This window comes from Chiroxiphia lanceolata, chromosome 27 (assembly GCF_009829145.1).
Source record: "Chiroxiphia lanceolata isolate bChiLan1 chromosome 27, bChiLan1.pri, whole genome shotgun sequence".
In the NCBI taxonomy this organism is placed as follows: domain Eukaryota; kingdom Metazoa; phylum Chordata; class Aves; order Passeriformes; family Pipridae; genus Chiroxiphia; species Chiroxiphia lanceolata.
Window position 1 is genome coordinate 5,007,286 of NC_045663.1, and position 23,940 is coordinate 5,031,225.

Genomic DNA, 23,940 nt, shown 5'->3' on the forward strand with positions numbered 1-23,940 from the left:
TCCCGCGGGACAGGAGTTTGGGATATGAGGGTGGCCCAGGGGTCGGTGTCCCCACCGTGGCTCCCCCCAGTTCGTGCTCCCTCTCTTACTGGTCCAGCAGCGCTGGATTTACTGGGGCCGAGTGACCTCTACTGGTTTATACCCAAAATATTCCCTGCTTGCCTGGGATCTGGATGGATGGAGGCAGGAAGCCTGATCCTTCCTTCCCAAAAAACACCTGCCCAGCGGGGAAATGCTGGAGCCAGTGGTACTGCCCGTGCCCCTTTTTGGGGACAATCCCCAGGAAAACTGGGCAGCCCACCCAGAGCAGGGGCCAAACACAACCAGTGACCCCCAAGGGGTGGATTTTAGGGAAACTTGGCAGAGTTTGGGGAAATTTTAGGGAAAGTTTACAGGGAGAGGCCTCAGTATTTGCTCAGCCAGGAGGGGTGAGCCTGACACAGCCTGGAAGTGCTGGGACAGAAACCACAGCCCCAGGGCTTGGAAAGGTTTTTTAAAGTAGAGTTGGGGTTATAAATGGCCAGATTTAAAGGATTTTCAGAGAGATGGGACCTTGGAGAGGGATCCCTACCTAAGGAGTCCCTAAGGAGTCTAATGGAAATAAGGAATTAAGGAGCTCCCAAACCAAACAAAAGTGTTCAGGCTGGAAGGGATTAGAAAAAAAAAACTTCAATAAAATTTCCTCATTCAGATCAATAAGCTTAGGAAGGGAGGGCAGGGGAGGGAGAAATGTTTATTTAAGTTATAAAACTGTTGTCTGAATTTTTCATTACATTAAATAAAAAGTAATATAATGTATGGATGAAAACCTTTTTGTCGAGGTGTGTTCTGTAGACACACAGATGTGTGCACCACACAAAATTTCAAGGAAGAAAAATAAAATCTGTTTTGCAAGGTAAAAAAAAATGCTGGAAATTGGGTTTTTGAGTTTTAGCAAAGGGTGAGACTGGAAGTCGTGGAAAAAAACTTTAATTTTTTTCTGTGGGCTCAGGACCCAGCTGGACCAGAATCATGGAATGGTTTGCGTTGAAAAACACCTTAGAGAGCATCTCATCCCACCCCCTGCCATGGGCAGGGACACCTTCCACTAGCCCAGGTTGCTCCTTTGATCCAACCTGGCCTTGGACACTCCCAGGGATGGGGCAGCCACAGCTGCTCTGGAAAACCTGTGCCAGGGCCCCACCACCCTCACAGGGAAGAATTCCTTCCCAATATCCCATCTCTCCCTGCCCTCTGGCACTGGGAAGCCATTCCCCTTGTCCTGTTCCTCCATCCCTTGTCCCCAGTCCCTTTCCAGCTCTCCTGGAGCCCTTTAGGCCTTGGAAGAGGCTCTCAGGTCTCCCTGGAGCATTCTCTCCTCCATGTGAGCACCCCCAGCTCTCGCGGTCTCTCTCCATGGCAAAGAGGCTCCTTTGGATGGATCCCTTGGATCATCTCCACCTTCCCCCCGGCAGAGCCCCCCGGCGGGGTCGGTCGCGGTACCTCACACAGTTCTGTCCCTCGCGGCCGCCGTAGGACTCCCCCGCCCCTCCCGCCTGCCCTGCCCGTCACATGACAGCGGGCGGGGTGGTACCGCGATGCACTCTGGGAGTTGTAGTCCGAGGCGCGGGGAGCGTAGCGGGCGCGGCCGTTGACGGGACTCCGTTTCCCAGAGCGCCCCGCGGCGGCCCCGGGGGGAGCGGGAGCGGGCGATCCGTGAGGTGGGACCGGGGGCGCCGGGCCGGGCAGCGGGGGCTGAGGGGGAGCCGAGGGTCCTGGACGGGGAGCTGGGGAGAGGGGATCAGCAGGTGGCCTCGGAGGAGGGATGGCGGGGGTCGGAGGGGAGAGCTGAGGGTCATGGGGAGGGAGCCGAGGGTCGGGGCGGAGGCAGAGCTGGAGAGGTCGGGGGGGAGCTGAGGGTCGGGGGCGGCCCGAGGAGGGCGAGCCGGGGGTCATGGAGGAGGATTTGGGGGTCGGGAGTGGGAGCGGGTATGGGAGGAGGGATGGGGGGTCGGAGGTGCGCGGCGGGGGTCGTTGGGGCGAGCCTGGCGTTAGGGAGGGTGAGCTGCGGGTCGGGGAGGAGGAGTTGGGGGGTCGAAGGGGGCCGGGGGAGGAGAACTGGGAGTCGGGAGGGGGAGCCTGGGGGTCGGGGGTGCCGGGGAAGGGGGATCTGGGGGTCGGGGGGCAGCTTGAAGGGTCGGGGCGGAGGGAGCTGGGCGGGTCTGGGGGGAGCTGAGGGTCGAGGGTGGCCGGGGGAAGGGGAGCGGGAGCTGGGGGTCGTGGAGGAGGAGCTGGGGGCCGGGAGAGGGAGCTGGGGGTCTGGGGGGGGGGGGGGAAAGCAGGTGGGAGCAGGTGGGCTCGGAGGATTTGTGGGGGGAGCTGGGGGCCGGGGAGGGGGCGCGGGGGGTCCCAGGGGTATAACGGGGCCGGGATGTGGGGTGACAGTGCCTCGGGCCGGGGAGTAACGGGGGCAGCCCCGGGGGCAGCAGCGGTGGGGGGCGGCAGGGGAGGGGGTGTCGGGGGTGCTGAGCTCGGGGAGGTATCGGGGACAGGTCTGGGGGGACGGACGGGGCGTGTGTCGGGAGGAATCGGGGCCAGCCCGGGATCGGGGGCGGCCCCGGTGGGAGCCGCTATCGGGGGCAGCGGGAGGGGGTGGAGACAGGAGGCGGAGGGTGGAGAGGGGTCCTGTGCCCTGCAGGGTGAGACCCCCACCCCCGGAGGCTGCGAGCTCCATCCCCTCCGGAGGGACATCGGGAATGTGCCTCCCACAGCTCCTTCCTGCCTTAGCCCTGGGAGCAGCCACCGGGACACGTCTGGAGGGCTCAGGGGGGACACAGGAGGGTCAGGGGACAGGGTGACACAGTCCAGCTGCTGCTGGAGGGTCGTGGTTCTCCAGGGACTGTCAGGGTGAAGCTCCCTAATGTGTGTGGTTTGGATACTGGCTCCTTCAGGTGCTGCCCTGTATAGAGGCAGCACAGGCATGTTGTGATTTTACCTCCCCCTCTCTGCTCTCAGGGTTTTGTGAGCTCAAGGATCTCTCGTGTGGAACCTGTGATGAGGAGAGCAGTGAGTTAGAAATTAGGCAATTAATGGATGGATTAATTTAGCTTTTCTGTTTTGTTCTAGGCTAATTAGTGTTGTTACTGCTGTCTTTTTGAGGCCAGTCTGAGAGGGTGACAGGGGGTGGAACAGGCCTGTGCCCTGAGCACAGATACTTCAGTGTTTCTGTGGGTTTTGTCTTCCCCTTGAGCCTTATGAGGTTCTGCCCCTGAGCAGCTGAGCTTCACTCCTGGACGTGTTCATACCAAAATTAACATTTGTCTGCTCTGGGTTTTGAATACCCGAATTAAGGCTCCTGCCCCATGTGCTGAGGCAGCAGGTACAGCTGTGTAAACAGGCTGGGGGGCACCTGGGGATTTGCTTCCAATCCTGCTGTCTCCCCAACTCCAGGGTGGGGGAGAGGGGGCAGCAGAACCCCCTGTACAGCCAGGAGTCCCCCGGAGGCTCCCAGGACTCAGAGCTGACGTGGGAGTGGGATAACCCTGTAACTTCATTGCCCCCTGTGCCTTTTCTTGGGGCAGTGCTGCCATAAACAGGTTCCCTGTTCTCCCTGGCCATGCTGGGTGGCTTCTGGAGTTACTTTTGGGGCTGGTTGTGTCACTGCAGGGACTGTGTCACTGCAGGAACTGTGTCCCACCCTGGCAGGGAGAGGAAGCACCACCAACTACAAACTGTGTCAGCTCTGCAGAGTCGGGGATGGTAAAGCTGAGCCAGCGTTTTGGAGTGGCCTCTGCTGCCTCTGGGAAGTTCCTGATTAAAACTGGGTGTCTGAGTGAGACTCAAACCCAGCCTTTTGCCTTAAGGCCAGTGCAGACACCACTTTCTCTTCAAATTCAACTGGAGAGACCACAAGCACTGAGTGCCACATCCAGCCATTCCTTGGACACTTCCAGGGATGGGGACTCCACCACCTCCCTGGGCAGCCCCTTCCAATGCCTGACCACCCCTTCCATGGAGAAATTCCTCCTGGCATCCAACCTGAACCTCCCCTATTGCAGCTTGACAAGCTTCCTCTTGTCCTGCCACTGGTTGTCTGGGAGAAGAGTCATCAAATCAAAATGAGAATACAGAAGCAGTACAGAAAATATCCTAAAGCAATACCTCAGAAGCTGTGGGATTTTGCTGGATGGAAAGCTTGGGATGTGGGTCTAAGTTTGGCACCTGCAGGGATTGAGGGGATCCGGTGTCCTGTGAATCTGGTCTTGGGAATGTGCCCCAGGTCACCAGGTGGGTTTATGGCAAAGCAGGAATGAGATCAGCTCTCCCACCTCCCTGTGAGAGCTTTTCTTTTGGCTTGGCTTCCTTTAGTTCTCCCGCCACCTTTCCCTGGTTTTGGAGAAAAAAAGCAGTGAGAGACAACTAGAACTTTTAAAATTATCTGAGGTGGGCAAAATACAGAAGGGGCCTAAAGAGCTGCACACACAGTAGCAGGACTGCAAGGGACACTGAGTCAGTTTGCTGATGATACTAAATTGGGAGGAGCTGTTCAGTGCATTTAAGGCAGAGAGACCCTGACAAGTGTGAGGGCTGGGCAGTCCCCAGCCCTGGGGTGTTTAACGAGGGCAGGTCCTGGATCCCTGTCCCTGGATGCAGGGACAGACTGGGGAATGAGAGGCTGGAGGGAAGGGCCCTGGGGGTCCTGGTCAGTGGCCAGTTGGATCTGAGTCAGCAGAGTGTCCTGGCAGCCCAAAGGGCCACCCTGTCCTGGGGGGCATCAGGCCCAGCATCGCCGGCCGGGCCAGGGAGGGGATTGTCCCACCCTGCTCTGACCTGGGGCGGCCTCACCTCGAGTCCTGGGGGCTGTTTGGGGGCCACAGTGTCAGAGGGATCTGAAGCTGTTGGAGAGTGTCCAAAGGGGGGACACGGAGCTGGGGAAGGGTCTGGAGGGGAAGGGTCTGAGGAGCAGCTGAGGGCACTCGGCTGGTTCAGCTGGAGCAGAGGAGACTGAGGGGAGACTCCTCGGGGGCTGCAGCTCCTGCCCAGGGGAGGCGGAGGGGCAGGGACTGAGCTCTGCTCTGGGACCAGGGACAGGAGCCAGGGAAGGGCTGGAGCTGTGCCAGGGGGTTGGGATGGATCTCAGGGAAAGGTTCTTCCCCCACAGGGTGCTGGGGCACTGCCCAGGCTCCCCAGGGCAGTGGGCACGGCCCCAAGGCTGCCAGAGCTCCAGGAGCGTTTGGACAACGCTCTGAGGGACAGGGTGGGATTGTTGGGGTGTCTGTGCAGGGCCAGGGGTTGGACTGGATGATCCTTGTGGGACCCTTCCAGCTCAGGATATTCTGGGATTCTGTAATAGTCAAAATTTCCCCTAATCTGAGCTGGTGAAACGTTTCACAAAGGAGTCACAGTCAAAGGACTCGCGTTGTTCTCTGCCTGGACAAACAGCCCTGCTTGCGTTCGTGTCTTGAGTTAGGAGGGAAATGGTGTCCCTTGAACTGACACTGGGCATTTTGTCTGTGAGATCCTGGTGAAGAAAAGCTCCAACTGTCTCCAGTGGACTCCTGAGTCATGTGCATTGGACTGTAAACTTTGGAGTTATTCATTGACCACGGATGAACACACTGGAAAAAGGAAGTTCACTTCACACCGTGGTTTCCTTGGGGGCTGTGGGATTTTCCTCCCTCCACAAGCGGTGGGTTATAGAAGAAAATATCTCTGCAGCGGATTGCAGGGTGTTGGATTTTGTCTATTCCCAATTAAACTGGAAATGTTCTGGTGAATAGAGAGCTGATTTATATATTGAGAGAGACTATTTCAAGGGCGTGTGGTGACAGGACAAGGGGGAGTGGCTTCAAACTGAGAGTAGGTTTGGATTAGGTATTGGGAAGAAATTCTTCCCAGTGAGGGTGGGGGGGCCCTGGCACAGGAGAAGCTGTGGCTGCCCCTGGATCCCTGGAAGTGTCCAAGGCCAAGTTGTACAGGGCTTGGAGCAACCTGGGCTAGTGGAAGGTGTCCCTGCCCATGGCAGGGGGTGGGACTGGATGAGCTTTAAGGTCCCTTCCATCCTAAACCATTCCATGATTTTAAGTGTTGTTATCTTGCCCAAGTCCACATGTGGTTGGATAATACCTGTTTATGTACCTGGTTTTGCTGTAATGGGATCTTGCAGCTGGAGCCTGGCTTGAGGATGTTTAGGCTGCACAGTGAAACTTTCCCTCTAAAGGAGTTTTAGCCACTGACCATCCAGGCTGAGCCCTGTCATCACTTGTTAGACACAAAACATTTCCCTGGCTGTGCAGCTGAGGCCTGTTATCCCCAGGCCCTGGAGCTAAGGGTTTGCAGGAATCCTGCCCAAATTAAGTGGTGAGCTGGGAAATAGCAACTCCTGTGCAAGTGTATCCCCGAGCTCTGAACAGAAACACCAGTGGGTTGGATCCTGGAGTTCAGGTTCATTCCCACAGAAGGTTTGGGCTCATCCATGGCTCATCCCTTTCCTTTTGCCGGGAGCTGGGATGGAGTTTCAGTGCAGCTGAACGAGTGGAAGGTCAACACATCTCAGGAACTGATTATCCAGTGTCAAACTTGGTTGTAGGTGCTTGTCCTTGTGGAAGGAAATATCCTTCATGCTGTTTTGTGGGTCCAAACCATGTCTTTCTGTAGGGAAATTAGTTGTCCCAGGAACTTCTGTGCCATTACTCGTGGAAGCAGAGGTGGCTGAAGAGGGGAATGTCCAGAAGTTTCTGTCATAGCTTCTGTAAGTGATAATCCCAGAATATCCTGAGTTGGAAGGGACCCACAGGGATCATGGAATCCAACTCCTGGCCCTGCACAGGACACCCCAGTTTCATGTTCTTTGTCTTCAAAGCACCAAAGGCTGAGGCTTGTTAGGAGAGGAGCAGGGGGATGAGCACAGCTGGGTGAAGTGAGAAGGGAGTGAACCAGAAGGTGCTTTCTCTGGGGTTTTTATCTATTTATTTGAGCTAAAGCCACTCACCACAGTCTCCTTGAGACAGAAGGGCACAGGAGAACCACTGCTGGGCCAGGGGGGCATCACCAAGCCAGGAATGTGTCCCTCAGTCTGTCCTCCTGATCCCTTTTCCAGTGGGCAGACTGATGCCTCCCACCTCTCTGTAGGACACTAGCACTGAAGTGTAGGGCCTAAATAATGCTCTTCTGAAGAAGGACCTTGCTTGTTGGCTCATTTTTTGGTGAAAGATCCCTTTCTCTTCGTGCATCACCATAACTGGTGTTCCACGTGTCATTTGTTTTTCCCCCAAAATTTACAGATCTCAACCAGGAGCAGCTGCACAAGGGTGGGGTGAAGCTTTAATTGTGTTCTTAACTGTCTTCACGTTTTATCTTCTGGTCAAAAAATTTAAAAATGCAAAGCAAAAGGGTCCCACTTCTAAACCATGAGTTCTGAGACACTGTCAGACCCCGGGTGCTGTCGGTGCTGTGGGACAGCTCAGAGGCTTTGGCTGGGACAGGGATCCCTGAGCTGTCCTGTCCACACCTGGGGCTTTCTATGGACTGGTCTGGGAAAATAACATGTTCTCTGTGTAGGTATAGTTGAGCTTGTACATAACTGCATCTCTGCACACAAGGACAATCTGCCTGTGCAGGTCCTGGTTCTTCTCCCAGTGCTGTTGTCTCCAAGGGCTGGGCTGGAGGAGCTCAGTTTGAAAGGAAAGCGAATGCAACCCCAACAAAACAATTGTGCCAGTGTAAACTCTGCAGCCTCCAGACCTTCCCAGGGCACACAGGAGGATAGCAGGGAGGTGCAGCAAAGGGAAATGAGCTGCTGAAAATCCCGAGGGATTTGGATCCGGCACGGCCGTTCTGGCCCCGGAGCTGGGGCTGCTGTCGGTGCTGGCTGTGTTTTTAGGGGCAGTTTTTAGAGTACCTTCATTGCTGGTGCTCCTGTCAGACCCCACAGCGCTGGTTTGGGGGGTTGGTTTGTTCTGAGCTCCCATCCTGGAGTTGGCAGGTGGGGACACAACATGTTTCATCCTTAAGGAAGAAGGGGTGGAATGAGAGCTCAGCACAGACCTCTCTGTGCCTTTCATCCTGTGGTATCAGCTCTGCCAAAATCAGCAACACAGCTGGTGCTGGGTAAACTTCCCAGGATTTGCTTCTGCTAGACTTACAGTAGAGGTAACAGGAAGAATGAACCTGTGTTTTAGGAAGGGTTGTGCAGAATGATTAAAACACTGAGGGGTGTTGGGTTTGGTGCCAGCTGAATATTGGGGTTTTTTTGCCCAGCTAACAGGGATTATCTGTTTGTTCCAGGAGCTGGGAAGGAGCACGGAGAACCAGGAGCCAACACATCATCTCAACACCTAAATGAAGCTTTAAGTCTGGTGAGCTCACAAATGTCTCTTCCGTGTTGGAGCTCTGCTGGGTCCCACCCTGCCCTGTGTGGAAGGTGCAGATGTTCTGGCAGGAGCTCCCTGAGCATCCTAAGCCTCTGCCAGGGGCTGCCAAGAGCACATTTGTTGGCTGCTGGATAAGACAAACCTTGCAAGTGGCTGCCAGAGGGGCTGCCAGAGCTTTCTGTGAGCAAGGAGAAATCAGGATCCCTTCTCTGATGTTCCAAACTTCCTGCTTTGGGGGATTGGAGATGAGTGGTTTGTGGTGGGAACCCTGGGCTCTCTGTCACACACTGTGCTGGAAATCCTCCCAGTTCCAGCAGCTTCTCTGGGTGCTGGCTGCTGCCACGTGCTGACCTGGTTTTTCTCTCTCCAACAGATCTGTTGCTCTTTCTGAAACCTCCCCAGGGAACACTCCCAATAGAAATGGCAGGTAAGAGCACCTCCAGTATGGCAAAGGAGGGAGGGTTGTTTCAAAAAGCATTGTCCATTGTGCTGTGGTGGCTGTGACATGTCAGGAACGTGACCTGTGTCCCTTCCCTAGATCTTGGTGCTCCCTAAAGCTCTTCAGCTGCTTCTCTTGCCTGGGGCAGGTTCACTTTCCTGCTGTGTCCTCTGGGGATCTGTCACCTGAGGTCACTGCTCAAGTGCTAAAGACTCAGGTGAGACTTGCTTGAAAAGTTTCAGGAGGATGGAATTTATTCACCAAAAAATCCCTGGGAATAATCCCTTCCTTGCAGAAGCTTTGCACAGCACTCCCAGCTGTGCTATTGGTGTTGGTCCATCTGAATTTTACTTGTAGTGAAAGCAGCAACAAAATTGCAGCTTTTTTAAGGTAGGAGGAAGTCTGGAACTCTCCTGCAGCTGCTGCTCCTTGGGGCTGCAGTTTGGTTTCTGAGAGCACAGGGTGTGTCTGCTGATGCAGGGTGTTGATCCCAGCCTTGATGGCAAAGCTGCAGCACTCCAAGCTCTGCAGTCAGCCATGAAAGGGGATGTTTTAATTCCATTTCTTTTGTCTGATCTCAGAAGTAACCCAGAGCAGCTGGAAACCACAGGGTCTCTGGATGGGAGGAGGTGGGCAGGAGCAGAGAAGAGGTGGAATCCCCATCTCTGTGTACCTAGCAAACAATTTGGGGCATTTTATGAGCTTCAGAAATGACAAACTGCAGTGGCTGGTTGGTTTTGGCCCCACCATCTGCATTAGAAACTGGCAGCAGCTCTGCTGCCCACGACAGAAAATGGGAGGGAGCAGAACCACAGGAACAATCTGCAGTTTCAGCTGTTGAGGAGGGACAGAACAAAAGTTTCCTCATCTCTCAAAAAAACCCCCAAAGATTATTAGAGAACCCTGTGTTTGATTAATCTTGGTCTCACTGACTTCCCTAGAGACCTGCCTGCTCAGCTTTAGGAGCTGTGCCCCCTGCTTTCCCTTGGTCCAGCCTTGTGAAGTCCCTTTCCAGGCTGCAGGGACACCCTGTGCAGGAGAAACCCCGTTAGGTGTTTACAGCAAAAAAAAATCAGTGCCAAGGAGTCCAAATTCCTGTGGACTTGGACAGCATCTGGTGGGGTTTGTTCATCCATGTGCTGGGGGCAGCAGCAGGGGTTAACCAATAACTCCAGCCAGCTTAGGGGGCACCTGAATCAACGTAAAATGGGTTTGGGGGAGGAGGGGCAGAGGAATTAATGTTTGTTTTCATGAGGAAAAGTCAAACTGGGCTGGTGACTGCAGACGTTATTCCACAGTTGCTTCTGATGTGCCCCCAGTGGGAGCTCTCCTCACCAGATTTTCTGTGTGAAAATATGCATGAGGGGAAGGCTCTTCCTTCCTAAAGCCTGGCTTAAGCTTTGGGCTCTTCCCTGCCGACCTTCAAACGGAGCTCAGGAGCTGCTCCTGCAGATTGTCTTCTCCCATGGAGATAATGGGAAGAGAAGGAACTCTTGTGCTGACAGTTCTTGTTCAGACATTTCCTCTCATCTCCTGTGCCATTTGGAGGTTTTCCCGGGACATTCCTCATCTCTTCCTCTGGTTGTTTTTAATTCTGTTTACTGGGGCTGAAGGAGACGAGAGACAATTAGTCACAATGCCCTGGAAGCAAACTTTAATCAGCTCTGCAAGGCAAGAGCAAACATTCCCAAACATGCAGGAACATCCAGGCACACACAGACAAATCTGGGAGCTGACAGCAGCTTCAGTGCAGAGGATTTGGGCATTTAATTACTTGATTTTAAAACATAATTTCTTCCCAAGGTAGGGTTTTCTTCACCACAGTGCCTTTGGCAGCACTTGCTGATTTATTGTCTCTGAATGCAAAGCTTTTTCTTTTTTTCTTTTTTTCTTTTTTTTTTAATTTGTCTTTTTTTTTTTTCCTCCTGGGATTTACCCTTGCAGGAAAAAAATTGAACATACCCTTTTTTTATTGAAAATCGTGAGTCTTTTAAAAAAAAACTATCCCTGACATAGAATCATGGAATCCCAGAACGGTTTGGGTTGGAAGGGACCTTAAAACTCATTCCATTCTTTCCTGAGGAACCTCATCCTGGCAAGTTTTTTGTCTTGCAGCACCTTTTGTGTAAAGGCATTAAATCCACGTGATGCTTATGAGGTTGTTCCTATTCCCCTCTCTCAGCCTTGCATGTCCCAAAATAAATGTCACCTGTGTTCTGTGTTGCAGAAAAGGTGAACAACTTCCCCCCACTCCCCAAGTTCATCCCCCTGAAACCCTGTTTCTACCAGAATTTCGCCGATGAAATTCCCATCGACCACCAGTTTCTGGTGAAGAGAATCTACCACGTCTGGATCTGTAAGTTCAGCGAGAAACCTGTGCTGGGGAAAGGTGTATGTGGGATAAAACCCCCAGAGATCCCAGTGGCTGGTGTGCTTTGAAGTTTTGACTGTAATTAGTTGGTGAGGAGCAAGGATTCCTCTTAGGATACTGTAATATAACTTGAATACTGTGATATAACTTCATGCCTAAACTTTGAGCTGCTGTGCCTTGAATCTTTGAAGAGTCTTGAAAGAGTATCAGTGCTAGAAGAGCCTGTTTGGAGATTTGAAGAGGGAAGAGGCAGAATATGTTTGATGTCTTTATTAATATCAAGTGATCATGGAATCATGGAATGGTTTGGGTTGGAAGGGACCTTAAAGCTCATCGCATCCCACTCCCTGTCATGGACAGGGACACCTTCTGCTATCCCAGGTTGCTCCTTTGATCCAGCCTGGCCTTGGACACTTCCAGGGATGGGGCAGCCACAGCTGCTCTGGGCAACCTGTGCCGGGGCTTCCCCACCCTCACAGGGAAGAATTCCTTCCCAGTATCCCACCTAACCCTGCCCTCTGGCAGTGGGAAGCCATTCCCCCTGTCCTGTCCCACCAGGCTCTTGTCCAAAGTCCCTCTCCAGCCTTTTTTAACTCTCCAAATTATCCACCTGAAGGAAATCCCCAGTTCCCCTATAGTGAGACAAATGGGAGAATTTTAGGCAAGAAAATCAACGTGGCCCCTTTGCTGCTCCCTGGCTCCCAAACTCACTCTGGGAAGGCTCAGGCTTCCCCTTGTGCCATCCACAGATCTCCCTTCCCAGTGGGTGCAGTGTCTTCTAGCCACATGCTGGCTCTGCCTTAGCTCTCCACAGCCCCCTGGGCATTCCCCATCCTGCTGGAGCAGGGAGCTGATCCTCTCTCCATCCCAGCTGATATTCCATGGGAACAGAGCTCCTGGCTCTGGGCTCCTGTTCTCCGCCTCAGCCATTCAGAAAACTGGGAATAAAAATTGACCATTCTTCTCCAAGGAATGGAATTGGTGTGGCAGGCCTAGGAAACCACAGGGAATGCTTTGGGAGATTAAAAAAAACCTCTTTGCCTTGCTTATCTTTTTCCCCCCAAATGCTTGTTCATCCTCTTTTCGCCCTCCTCGCCCAAGGAAAGCTCGTTTTCTGCCAGCCCTGCACTCGGTGGCGTGGCTTTTATTCCAGATGCATGGGATGTGTGTAGGAGAGGGATTTGTGTGCATAAATAATGGCATAATCCGTGGCTCCATTGTTCTGTGGTTATGTGGAGCTGCTGCAATGAGCTCTGTAATTCTCTTGCCTGAAGAAGCTGCTTGTCCCTCCAGACTCACTGGGGCAATGCTGCGGCTCTAAAGCCTCTTTTGTCCTCCCCTGTCCCCGAACAAAGAGTCCCTCAGTGGAGTTAATGGCAGGCTGGAGGGGTGCCAGGGATTTGGGCACGGCCAGGAGACCTCCATCTGCACCAGGAGTTTCACATTTCCATCTGCAGCGTCGGGGTCTCCCTGATTTGGGTTTTTTTTGGCCGGGGATGGAGGGAGGGACACGCACAGGGAAGGTGGTAAACGAGAAAAAAAAGGCCAGTTTTATAAAGCAGCAGCACAAAAGTCGTTGCTGGGAGGGTGAGGGCTCGTTATTTTAATTGGATGTGAGTGTTTGATTGAGGTGGAGGGGGTTTGGGGAAGCCTGGACCAGAGCTCCCACTGCTGGAGAACAAACTCCAACCTGAGGCACTGGGAGAGCATTAAAACTTTACTGAAGTAAACTAAAAGTTCCTTAAAACTTTATAGGTGCTCTTGGCTTGGTGGTGTTGGTTTGTTTTTTTAAATTATGTAACTTTTGGAGAATAAATTACTTCTGAAAATAAGGATTAGAAGTGCAGCTAATTGCTGTATAAATGAAATTCCGTAGAATCCCAAATTGGTTTGAGTTGGGAGGGATCTTTAAGCTCATCCAGTTCCACCCCCTGCCCTGGGCAGGGACACCTTCCACTAGACCAGGTTGTTCCAAGTCCAATCCAGCCTGGCCTTGGACACTTCCAGGGATGGGGAGTTAAACCCGTATTTAAGCCTGTTAGTTTAAATACCTAAAATTAATTAATTTAAATAAATAATGTTCTTTCTTCCCCCCAGTATTAAACCACATCCAAACCAGGGTGTATAAAGCCTTGTTGGCCACTCAGAGGAATTTCTCTTTGCAGTAAGCAATGTTTAATTTTAGCTCTCAGGCCCTGTGTGAGGCAGAAGCAGCAGCTGAGTTCAGGTGCTTTCCTTTCCACACTGCATTCTCCTCGCTGGGCTGTCCGTGTTATTTGATGACCATAAAACCTTGTAGCTGTTTTAGGACCCCCAGGCTGTGTGAAGAGGAGGAAAGGGAGCAGCCAGAAGGAGCAGGCCAGTGACGTGCAGATGAGCTGCAGAGCCACAGCGTGTAGTGGAACAAGGAACAGGCAGGACAGGTGAAGAGAAATTCAGGGATTTAATTTTGCCCAAAGAGCTGAGGCCAGCGTCCAAAGTGTCACTGTCAGCTCATCACCAGCTGTGCTGGAGGGTCTTTGCTGTTTGGACCCTCCACCTTCTCCTTCCTCTGTGCTCATTTATATAGGCTTTTAGAAGTTACCCCCTGTTTTCCAAAGCAGGAGCTTGTAGTTGGGTGAGGCTCTCTTGGACACTGGCAGAGCCTGGGGGGCTGCAGGGAGGAAAGCAGGGAGCCCCTGGCGTGGGGCTGAGCCCAGCCTGCCAAAGCTGGGGGGGGAGCAGCCCCCTTTTCAGGGATGTGAGCTCCAGGGAAAGGGGGAGCAGCATCACTTCACGCACAGCTACTTAGTGCAGCACTGCTGTGCTCTGGGGGCCTTTGTCAACTGTTTCTTTTTATCCAAGTGACAGGAACAGGGATGTGAAAAGGCCTTTAAGGCACCCCCATGGTCCCATATTCTCAGCCTGATTGGAGTTTGCTTATCCCCTCACTCAAGGAAGCACTTCCAAGGCCTCAGGCTGACTTCCAGGATTCCTCAGAGGCCCAGGGAAGCGGAGGCAGAGCCTGCAAGGCACTGAGCTGGCTCTGAAGTGGCTCCCGAGGCAGCCCCAGCGAGCAGAGTCACTCAGTGGGGGTTCACCCCTCTCCTCTCACAAAGGGGGTTTGCTGCAAATGGAAATTGGACCTTGCTCCCAAGTCATAATAATACTGACCTGAGTCTTGTACTGGTTGCACTGGTTGCTGCTGTCTCTCCATCCTTTGGCAGGTCCCAAAAGAGGTCCCTCATCCCTGTGCTGCAGGATCCCCCCAGAGCTGGATGTGCTCCAGAGTCACACGGGAACCTGTGACTCGCTCTGAGCTGCTGCATTGCTGGGCCTGAGCTTCCCACTGCCCCAGGGGCCCTTCCCATTAGAGCACAGGGGGTTTCATAGAATCCTGGGATACCCTGAGCTGGGAAGGGACCCACAAGGATCATCCAGTCCAACTCCTGCCCTGCCCAGACACCCCAACAATCCCACCCTGTCCCTCAGAGCGTTGTCCAAACGCTCCTGGAGCTCTGGCAGCCTTGGGGCCGTGCCCACTGCCCTGGGGAGCCTGGGCAGTGCCCCAGCACCCTGTGGGGGAAGAACCTTTCCCTGAGATCCATCCCAACCCCCTGGCACAGCTCCAGCCGTTGTTTTTCGTTTCCTTTCTTTGCGAAGTCGTGAAGCTGCCCCACCCCACGCTCTGTCCTCTGCCCTCTCCCCAGTTTACTGCATCACCCTGGCAGTGAACATCGTTGCCTGCCTGGCCTGGTGGATCGGGGGAGGCTACGGGGTCAACTTTGGCCTGGCCATCCTGTGGCTGCTCCTCTTCAGCCCCTGTGGCTACGTCTGCTGGTTCCGACCTGCCTACAAAGCCTTCCGGTGAGTAGGAGCCCTCGAGGGGCTTCTCTTCCAGTTCCCTCTGGGAGAGGCCTGTGTTGTTCCTGGGAAGTGCTCCTGGAGAGATCTCTGTGTCTGGGATAAAGATTTTTATTTTTTTTTCTTACTTACTTTCAAAATTAAGAAGAATGTGGTTACTTTTTGTAGGACTGAGGGTCACCTGCCTGGGGCTGGAGGTGAGCAGCCACTCCCATGAGGGTGAAATTCATGTTTTACTTAAATATCTCAAGCTTAGCTGCACCCTCATCTCAGTACAGCATTAAAATACATACTAATTTGGTAGAGCTTCACTGAGGCTTATTTTGATGGAAGACTATTAACTTATTAGTTTTTGAGAACTCTTGTGGTTTCTTGAGCAGCTCGAGAGCTTGGCTGCTTTGCTTTTTAGATAAAAGCAGTTCCCTGGAGCCAGTCCTTCTGCAACTCCACAAATATTTAAAGCCATCCTACATTTTCACTTTAATTAATAATCATTTGCATTTGCTCACGCTTGCTGTGGACAGGAGGCATCACTCAGACATTAATGTGTAATGCCTGGCAGAGCTGTGAGGGGCCTGAGCAGCTTCCAGCCTCACACAGGGACAGGAGGGACCTGCCTGGTGTCACCACCACCCCCAGTCAGGGGTTTGCACCCTGAAGGTGAAGCTCTTTCTGGTAGAATGCTCTGGATTTTGATTATTCACCAGGTTCTGTGATGAGCTGGTTTGGGTAACAGCAAAAGCAGCTGACGGAAATGGGAGGTGGCAGGTGGGTCCTGTCTGTTGGGCACATCATAAATTAGTTGTTTAAATGCTCTTCTGGGTTTGTGTGCCAGCAGCACTGGGCAGTGCTTGAATTACCAGTGACTCCATCTACAGGGGAGGGTTATTTCTGGTGGAAAAGGAAGTTCTAAATGACCTGAAAACCCCAGCTCTGAGCTTTTGCCCTCTGGGGCTGGGCTTTGTCCCCATCCCGAGCTCAGAAGCCCAAGGGCCTCTGCTCAAAGAGGAATTTCCATTCTGAAGTCTGGGAAAAATTATTCCTCCCCACTGCCCTCCCCTGTGCTCCACGAGGGCTGTTTCTAATTATTCCTTTAATGTTGTTTGTACGTGTTTATGCAACTGAACGCTGGAAGGTCCCCGAGGTTACTCTGTGCACAGTTAAATAAGGAATCACCCCGGGGAGAAAGTGGGGAGCCCAGGGATCATCCACTGGGACATCAGCTGGGGAAGAGGCCTGGAAATCACTGCAGTGCTGGTGTGGGATCACAGCTAGTGATTCCAGAGGCCAGGGCAGCCCCACGTGCTCTGGAGGAGGCCACCCTTCAGTGCTGGCATCCTGTCCTGCACGGATGCTGCCCTAAAACCCTCGTCATCCCAGCACATCCCAGATTGAATTAGCTGCAGAGCCCTGGCACAGGGCTGGAGCCAATCTGCACCAGAAAGCTGGATGAGGAATCACCTTTTCTCTGTATCCTCACTAATTCCTGCAGATCCTTTCAACTGAAGACTCCTCCAGCCCCTTCAGGTCGGAGTTGCAAGAGTCTTGTTTGAAGGCTCAGCCTCGAGCCTAATCCCTGTTAATTGGATTCCAACAGGCACCACTGTGAGCAGGCCCTGTTTAAAGTATTTCTTTCACATGGCTGTGCTCTGAGGTGGTATTTGAAGGGCAGGACTGGGAGGATGGTCAAGGATGACAAAACTCCCACAGCATCTCCGTGGCCACCATTTGGAAGCTGACAGATGCCTGGACCAGCACAGGTCTGGCTGGAGGCTTTTCCACATGTCTCAGACCAGCCAAGATCCAGAGCTTGGGGTCCCACTTCCTTAGGTATCAGGGGCTAGAATTATGACACTAACAAACATAAATATAATAAAAATAATTGAAATAATAAGCATTTAAACACTGTCAGGGTTTAAGCAGGAGCTGGCAGTGGCTGGAGCTCCTTTGCACCAGGCTGCCTCATAATTAACTGCTTTGTGTAAATCTGTACAAAATCATTGGCACTTTGAGTTCCTGAGAGGATAGGAACCATTTGTATAATTAAAAATGGTAGTTTGGGGAGTTCTAGATGTGCCTGACGTGGCTGGTTTAGCTGGATGGAGATGTCCTGTGGCAGAGCCCAGACCTGGGCAGGGCCGTGCTGTGCCCCCATGACAGAGACCTTGAGTGCACCTGCTCAGCCTCTTGCTGAGGTCATTTTCATGCTAATTATTGTACCTGCATAAATTCCAGGACCTCACCTGTACATCCTGAGGATGGGGAGCCCGCAGAGATGGGAGTTGTGCCTCTGCTGTCAGGGCACCAACCACCTCCCTCGTGGCTGTTTTCCCTCCTAGTGTGTCCCAGTGCTGGACTGTTAACTGTGGGCGTGTGAACACAATGACAGACAGGCACTGGGACATTCCCAGCTGGAATTCTCATGCTCAGGGATCCCTTTCAGTGTGTGGACAAGCTCTGCCTGCCAGTGGCAGGTCCCCGTGTGCCTCCTTGCCAGTGGCTGAGCTGGTAGGCAGTGTCAGGCTGGGCTGATGTTTGCTCAGAGAATGATTCAAACACTGTATAGGAGACTTGTGTCTCTCCATGTGTGTCACCATAGTGCAGTTACTGGGGTAGAGCAATTCAGGAGCCGGGTTATGGGGAGGGAATAGGTGCTGCTGAGTCATGGAGCTGTGTGCTCTCCCTGCCTGGGGCAGAGGAGGAGCCTCCCAAGCACAGGGATCCCTCTGGAGTTGGGGGGTCAGACACCAGTGTGAAGGAGCACAAGGTGCCAGTGCCCCCCTGACCCCCTGTGTCCCTCTGCAGGTCAGACAGCTCCTTTAACTTCATGGCCTTTTTCTTCATCTTCGGGGCACAGTTCGTCCTGACGGTCCTGCAGGCGATCGGCTTCTCTGGATGGGGCGCGTGGTAAGTGGGATGCTCTGACAGCAAACACTCAGCCTGGGGCTGTTCCCCCTTCTTTTTTGAGAAGCTGGTGGGAGTCTGTACAGGGTGGAGTGGGAAAAGCTTTCAGTTTTCCCTTGTGCACAGTTATATCTGCCCTCGGGGTGCACAATTCAGGTTTCTTCGCTGTGGTGGCAGAAGTCAAGGCCAGGTTGGACGGGGCTTGGAGCAACCTGGTCTGGTGCCAGGTGTCCCTGCCCATGGCAGGGCATGGGACTGGATCTTTAAGGTCCCTCCCAACCCAAACCATCCTGGGATTCTGTGATCTTCACCTGCGTGTTCTTTCTAGCACCTTCCCTCAAGGCCCATTTCTTTCACCATTTAACCAGGCTCAGCCTTGCCCTCAGTGTTGGCAGTGCCCGGTGAGCAGGGTGGGATGACTCACTGTTGGCCTGTGGAGAAGTATTGTGAGAGTTCTCCTAAGATAAATGGGAGTGTGTTGGTGTCTGTCCCTGGTTATGTTATAATTGTTTCACTGAATCCCAGAATTTGCTGAGCTGGAAGGGACCCTCAAGGATCATCAGTCCGACCCTCAGCCCTGCACAGGCCCATCCCCAGGAGTCACACCGTGGGCCTGAGAGGATCATCCAAACACTCCTTGAGCTCTGGCAGCCTTGGTGCATTTGTTTGGCATTTTAACTTCCTGTGGAAAGGACAAGTCGTGCAAAGGCCCAGCACACCCTGGAACACTTTGCTGTCATAGCTGTGGTGCCCTACCTGGTTATTGCCATCCAAGGAATGGAGGTGGAGTGTAAATCAGAGGACCCTGGTGTTCCCTGATGCCAGTTCTGATCTCTGGGTGCATAACCAAAAGCACCTTGGGAATAGACCTTTTCTCCCCAAACTCCATGCAGCTGGCTGCCCCTTAAAGCTCTGAGGCTGGATCAGCAAGGGGTGCTGGCCTTGTTAAGAGTTAAGAGCTTGGGGAAATACCTGCTTTTCCTTCTGTCCATTTTCCTCATTGCTCTTTTCATTTTCAAGAGCTTTAAAGCTGCCTTGTAACTTCTGGGCTATGAAGCCCAGAATCCCAGAATGGTTTGGGTTGGAAGGGGCCTTAGAGCTCATCTCATCCCACCCCCTGCCACAGGCAGGGACACCTTCCACCTTCCACTGTCCCAGGTTGCTCCTTTGATCCAGCCTGGCCTTGCACACTTCCAGGGGTGGGGCAGCCACAGCTTCTCTGGGAAACCTCTGCCAGGGCCTCCGCACCCTTATAAGAGAGCAGACAGTTTCTCTGGTAACAAGGACACTTTAAAAAGGGAGTTCTAATGACACTGCCTCTCTCTCTGTGTCTCCTGCAGTGGGTGGTTGGCAGCCATCACCTTCTTCAGCACCAGCGTCGCCGCCGCCGTGTTCATGCTGTTCCCTGCCATCATGTTCACCCTGTCGGCCGTGGCCATGCTCATCTGCATCCTAAGGGTGGGTTCTTCCTGGGGGAGGTGTCCCGGCCCATGGCAGGGGGGTGGAATGGGATGGGCTTTATGCTCCGTCCTGGCCCAAACCATCCTGTGGCTCTTCAGATCTGTCTCTGACTTGGGTTATCTGCCTTTTGTGTCGCGACCTCAGCAGCCACCACTGCTTTGAAAGGCTGTTCAGTGCAGTCAGCTGGTGTCTCTTAAAGTTCCCAGGAGACAAATCCAGACAGCACAAGACAGCTCAGGCTGGGTATTGTCACCGTGTCGTGTGGCGATGTCACTTTACGTCCCTCAGCACAAGCTTCATGTGAAGCAACGTGAAGCTGTGTGAAACGGGGAGGTTTAGGTTGGATATTAGGAACACTTTTTTTCATGGAAAAGGTTGTAAAGCACTGGCACAGGCTGCCCAGGGCAGTGGTGGAGTCACCATCTCTGGAGGTGTTCAGACAACGTGTGGACGTGGCCCCTGGGGACATGGTGTGGTGTTGGTGTGGGGTTCATGGTTGGACTTGGTGACCTTAAAGGTCTTTTCCAACCTTAACAATTCCTTAATTTCCCCCTGCAGTGGGGACTTGGTGGCAGGGTGGGAAGTGGTCCTCTGCAGAAAGAAGGATTTGGAGGTAGGACTGGCTGGAGAGCTTTGGCAGATGGAAGAGAAGGGGAGAAGACAGAAGCCCTGTGGAAGCAGCTGTGTCAGTGTTGGAGAGGTTTCAGCCCTCTGGCTGCCTTGCTGGAGGATCCCTCACCTCAGTCTTGGGCATGCGGCTGAAATGGGTCCAAGTCTGGTGTTAATACTATTTATTTCCACCTCTGTTCACTGTATTACTGCATTTTTAGTGCTTTTGTTCCTCAGAAATCCAGCTCTTGACAGAGAGAGGAACAAATCCTCGATCCAGGTGGCTGCAGCTCTGCAGAGCTGAGGGCTCCTGGTGGTGACTCCTCCTGTTCTCCCTTCCATCCATCAGGTACATAAAATCTACCGAGGGGGTGGTGGAAGCTTCCAGAAGGCTCAGGACGAGTGGAACAGCGGCGCCTGGAGGAACCCCCCCAGCAGGGAGGCCCAGTACAGCAATTTTTCTGGGAACAGCCTGCCAGAGTATCCCACAGTGCCCAACTACCCCCCAGGAAACCAATGGCCTTAAGCAGCAGCAGCTGCAAACTGCCTGGATTCTCTCCTTTTTGGTCTTTTAATTCTTGTTATTGGAAAAGATCATTTGCATTCCCTCCCCCAGGCACCCCAGTCACCTTTTTGGGACCTTTTTGGTTCTTGTCTCCTGGTCCCTGTGGAAGATCCTGTCAGCCCTTCCCACCTCCACTGCACGGCCGTGGCACAAAGCTTTTTGTTTGCCTTGAGCTACCAGTATTTGCCTCGTTGCAGACTGAGGAACAAACCCTTCAACAACTGCCCTTCCTCGAGGGAATCCTCTCCTGACCATCCCTGAAAAAGGCTCAACTTCCCCCAATGGCAACACTAACCACAGCTGCTCCTGCTCAGCTTCCCTGCAATGCACAGCACCCCTCAGCAATCACAGCTTTAGTAGCAACTGGTGTTTACTCTCCTGGATGAATAATGTGGAATTTTTCACTCTAAGGGAAATGCAAGACTTAAATTATTTGGTACTAGTGATATGGAAGGGATCTGTGAAACCCCCACCCTCCCCGCCGGGAACGGGAGCTGTGAAGGCCACGAGAGTCCTCCTTTGCCTGGCTCAGACTGCTGTGATGCTCCAAGTCCTGCCTTCCCTGCTGCCAAAGCTTTTTGCCGGATCTTTGTGCTTCAAAAGGTGCAGATTCATCTCATGAGGTTGGTGGTTGCTCACTGGAATCCCGAACCGGAGCCGGCCCTGGGGATGTGCCCCCCGTGCAGGGCTCAGCACGAGAGCTCCCCACCACGGACCTTCCAGCCAGGCCTTGTGCTGCCCCAGGAAATGCCCCCCCAGACACACCTTGTCCTGTTGGGGCTCCCTTTCCCTGGGCTCCCTTTCCCTGGGCTGCCAGCCAGAGCCGGATGCAGGATAACGCTGGATCTCGGTGCTGGGCCCCCAGAGCGGTTTGGAAGCGGTTCTGTTACAATGAATGGTTTCATTCTGCCTTCTGCTGATGGGCTTGGACTCCAAACATTACAGGGGGGCTGGGAGGACCAGGGAGGGCTCGTTAGTGTGAGCTGGGCAGTCCTGGTCTGCAGCACTTCCTTCCAGGAGAGGGAGGTTCCTGCCTTTCTTCAGGGATCAGCTGGAGGGAGGATGAAGCTGTTGAGAGGGATTGTTTTCCCTGGCCTCTGCCTCATCATTCATCTCTCCATTCTGTGCCTGCACATCAGGGCTCCTGGAGCCTGAGCCATCCAATTCCCTGTGTCCTGTCCTGATCCAGGCAGCAAAGGCTGCAGTTTCCTCTTCCCCCTCAAAACCTGCTGTGATGTTTTTTCAAACCTGTCCAAACTGGGAGGTCAGTCCCCAATATTTTTATAGAGAGTGAGTGTCCCAAGCCTTTGGCTCTCAGATTTTTGGCCAATGATCCAGAGTGCTCCATGTGGGGGATCTGGGAGGGGTTGGGCACCCCAGAGCCTCTGCCGTGGCAGGCTGTCAGTGGGGTCACTCCAAAGCCACACTGAGCAGCTGGAGATCAGAACTGGCTCCTGGAAAAGGGACAGGGAGGTGGTCCTAGCTAGGTGGAATAGATTTGCAAGTGATCTTTTGAATATTTTCTCTACATGTGCCTTATCTAACGGAATCATAGTTCATGGAGGAGAATCCCCTTCCCCTCATCCCTGCAGAATTCCCCATTAACTCGTCCCATGTCACTGTAAATAATGAGGGAAGCACAGCCTGGAGTCTGCATGACCCATGTTTCCAGGGCCAAACTGGAGGGCAGAGCCTCCCTGAATTTCAGTTTACAAGCAGCACTGACCCCCCCCGCAGGACCAGGCTCTGGGACACAGAACGTGCTCCCAACACCGGGGGTTCTTCCTGGCGAGTGTGGGATGTGCTTGGGAGCATGGAGTGCTTGGAGCCTCCTTACCAGAACACATTGTGAAGCTTTTTAGGTGCCTTTGTCTTGTGTCAAGTGTAATTTTAAGTGTTCTTTGTCGCTTGCCATCGGAGTGATACAAGAACTGCCTGGTGTTGACTCCCTGGAAATACGATGGATGCACTGCGGGGTGAGGGGGATTGATGCCACTTGAAGGTGGCATTGGCCACCCTTGGGTGCCCCATGTCCTGGCTCTCATGCCCCTTGGTCCTGCCACTCAGCCTCTTGCCAAAATTCTTCAAAACCCATTGGTTTTCTGCCGTTTTTTAGCGCGTCAGGTCAGAGGTTCCGAGGGAGCCAAGAGGAGAAGCGTTGCTGGGGACTCCACATCCCGCCCCTCGCTGGGTTCCATGGATAATCTGGGGGGATGTGTTTAAGCTCCCACCCCCAGCCACACTGACAGTGCTTGGTGGAAGGGGAGGGGGTGCTTGGGAGCCGAAATGGCCGCAGCTGGACACCAAAACCACCCCCCATTAGTTCCGTGAGCCCCCAGTCGGGATCTGCCACCTCATCCCCCTCCCTCCTCGCTGCCACAAACCGTAATTCCAGAAAGTCGACCCCCCACACGCTGCCTGAACAACTTATTTTGTGGCGCTTTTTTTTGTTTGGTTTTTTTTTGGTTTTTGGACTCCTCTGTATGTTTTTAAATGTTTACATTAGATTTCTAAGAGTTCTTAACCCCACCGGGCCGGGCCTGGCTCCTGCCCCGGCCGGGTCTCACGTGGCCGTGTCCGTGTGCGATGTCTCGTGTCACCCGTGGAGCTCTGGGTTCTGTTTGTGTTTTTCTCCTGATCACAAGACAATAAATGCTCATCCTGTGCTTGATGAGGAGAACTGGCCGCATCGGGGAAGTGTCTGTTCCTAGGTAACCAGAGTTATCTGGCACAGGGAAATGGCAAAATCTCTCCTTTTCCTCCCAAAGTCTCCCACTGCGTGTTGTTTTTCGGGGAGAGAGCACGTTGATGGATGAGGCTCATCCTCTGTGCTGGGCACTGCTGGGAGTGGTTGTGCTCTTAGAGAAAAGGCCCCACCAGCTTTTACCAAAGCTGCTGCCCATTATTCTCATTTTCTGGCGAGAACAGGGAGCAGAGGTGGGTGGTGGGGAGAAAGTCCCATCTCCCAAGCGCTGGGGTCGAGTTTTTCCTGCCCCCTCCACAGTCCTGGTGTTTGTCTTCCCCAGTTTATTGCCCCAGAGGAGACTCTTATCCCTGGAGTAAATGGGCTGTTGGACAGTGAAGGTGAGTCTGTTCAGCACGTGGCTGAATTTATTGCCCCAGATTAGAATCCTGGAATGGTTTGGGTTGGAAGGGACATTAAATCTCATCTCATCCCACCCCCTGCCATGGGCAGGGACACCTTCCACTAGCCCAGGTTGCTCCTTTGATCCAACCTGGCCTTGGACACTTCCAGGGATGGGGCAGCCACAGCTGCTCTGGGAAACCTGTGCCAGGGCCTTCCCACCCTCACAGCCAAGAATTCTTTCCCAATATCCCATCTATCCCTGCCCTCTGGCAGTGGGAAGCCATTCCCCTTGTCCTGTCCCTCCATCCC

At 53.3% G+C, this 23,940-nt stretch overlaps 1 protein-coding gene across 5 annotated transcripts; it reads left to right on the forward strand.

Annotated features, from left to right (window-relative positions):
• The first annotated feature begins 1,642 nt into the window (after positions 1–1,642).
• On the forward strand, positions 1,643–23,228 carry SCAMP4 (secretory carrier membrane protein 4). 5 transcript variants are annotated; one of them, XM_032712378.1, is made up of 9 exons: positions 2,637–3,045; positions 6,637–6,730; positions 8,266–8,336; positions 8,725–8,778; positions 11,018–11,146; positions 14,851–15,007; positions 17,810–17,911; positions 19,249–19,366; positions 20,328–23,228. In XM_032712378.1, exons 4-9 carry the CDS (start codon positions 8,772–8,774, stop codon positions 20,502–20,504), a joined length of 690 nt encoding a protein of 229 aa, XP_032568269.1. In that variant the 5' UTR covers positions 2,637–3,045; positions 6,637–6,730; positions 8,266–8,336; positions 8,725–8,771; the 3' UTR covers positions 20,505–23,228. The 5 variants fall into 5 exon arrangements, with proteins under 5 accessions (XP_032568270.1, XP_032568267.1, XP_032568269.1 ...); XM_032712379.1 differs by lacking the exons at positions 2,637–3,045; positions 6,637–6,730 and adding an exon at positions 1,643–1,695; XM_032712376.1 differs by lacking the exons at positions 2,637–3,045; positions 6,637–6,730 and adding an exon at positions 1,648–1,700.
• The last annotated feature ends 712 nt before the right edge of the window (positions 23,229–23,940 follow it).

Excerpts from the sequence above, each read along its gene's own strand:
- SCAMP4 (XM_032712379.1), top strand. Across the intron at positions 11,147-14,850 it reads AATCTACCACGTCTGGATCT|TTTACTGCATCACCCTGGCA; the intron begins GTAAGTTCAGCG and ends CCCTCTCCCCAG. Across the intron at positions 17,912-19,248 it reads TTCTCTGGATGGGGCGCGTG|TGGGTGGTTGGCAGCCATCA; the intron begins GTAAGTGGGATG and ends TGTCTCCTGCAG.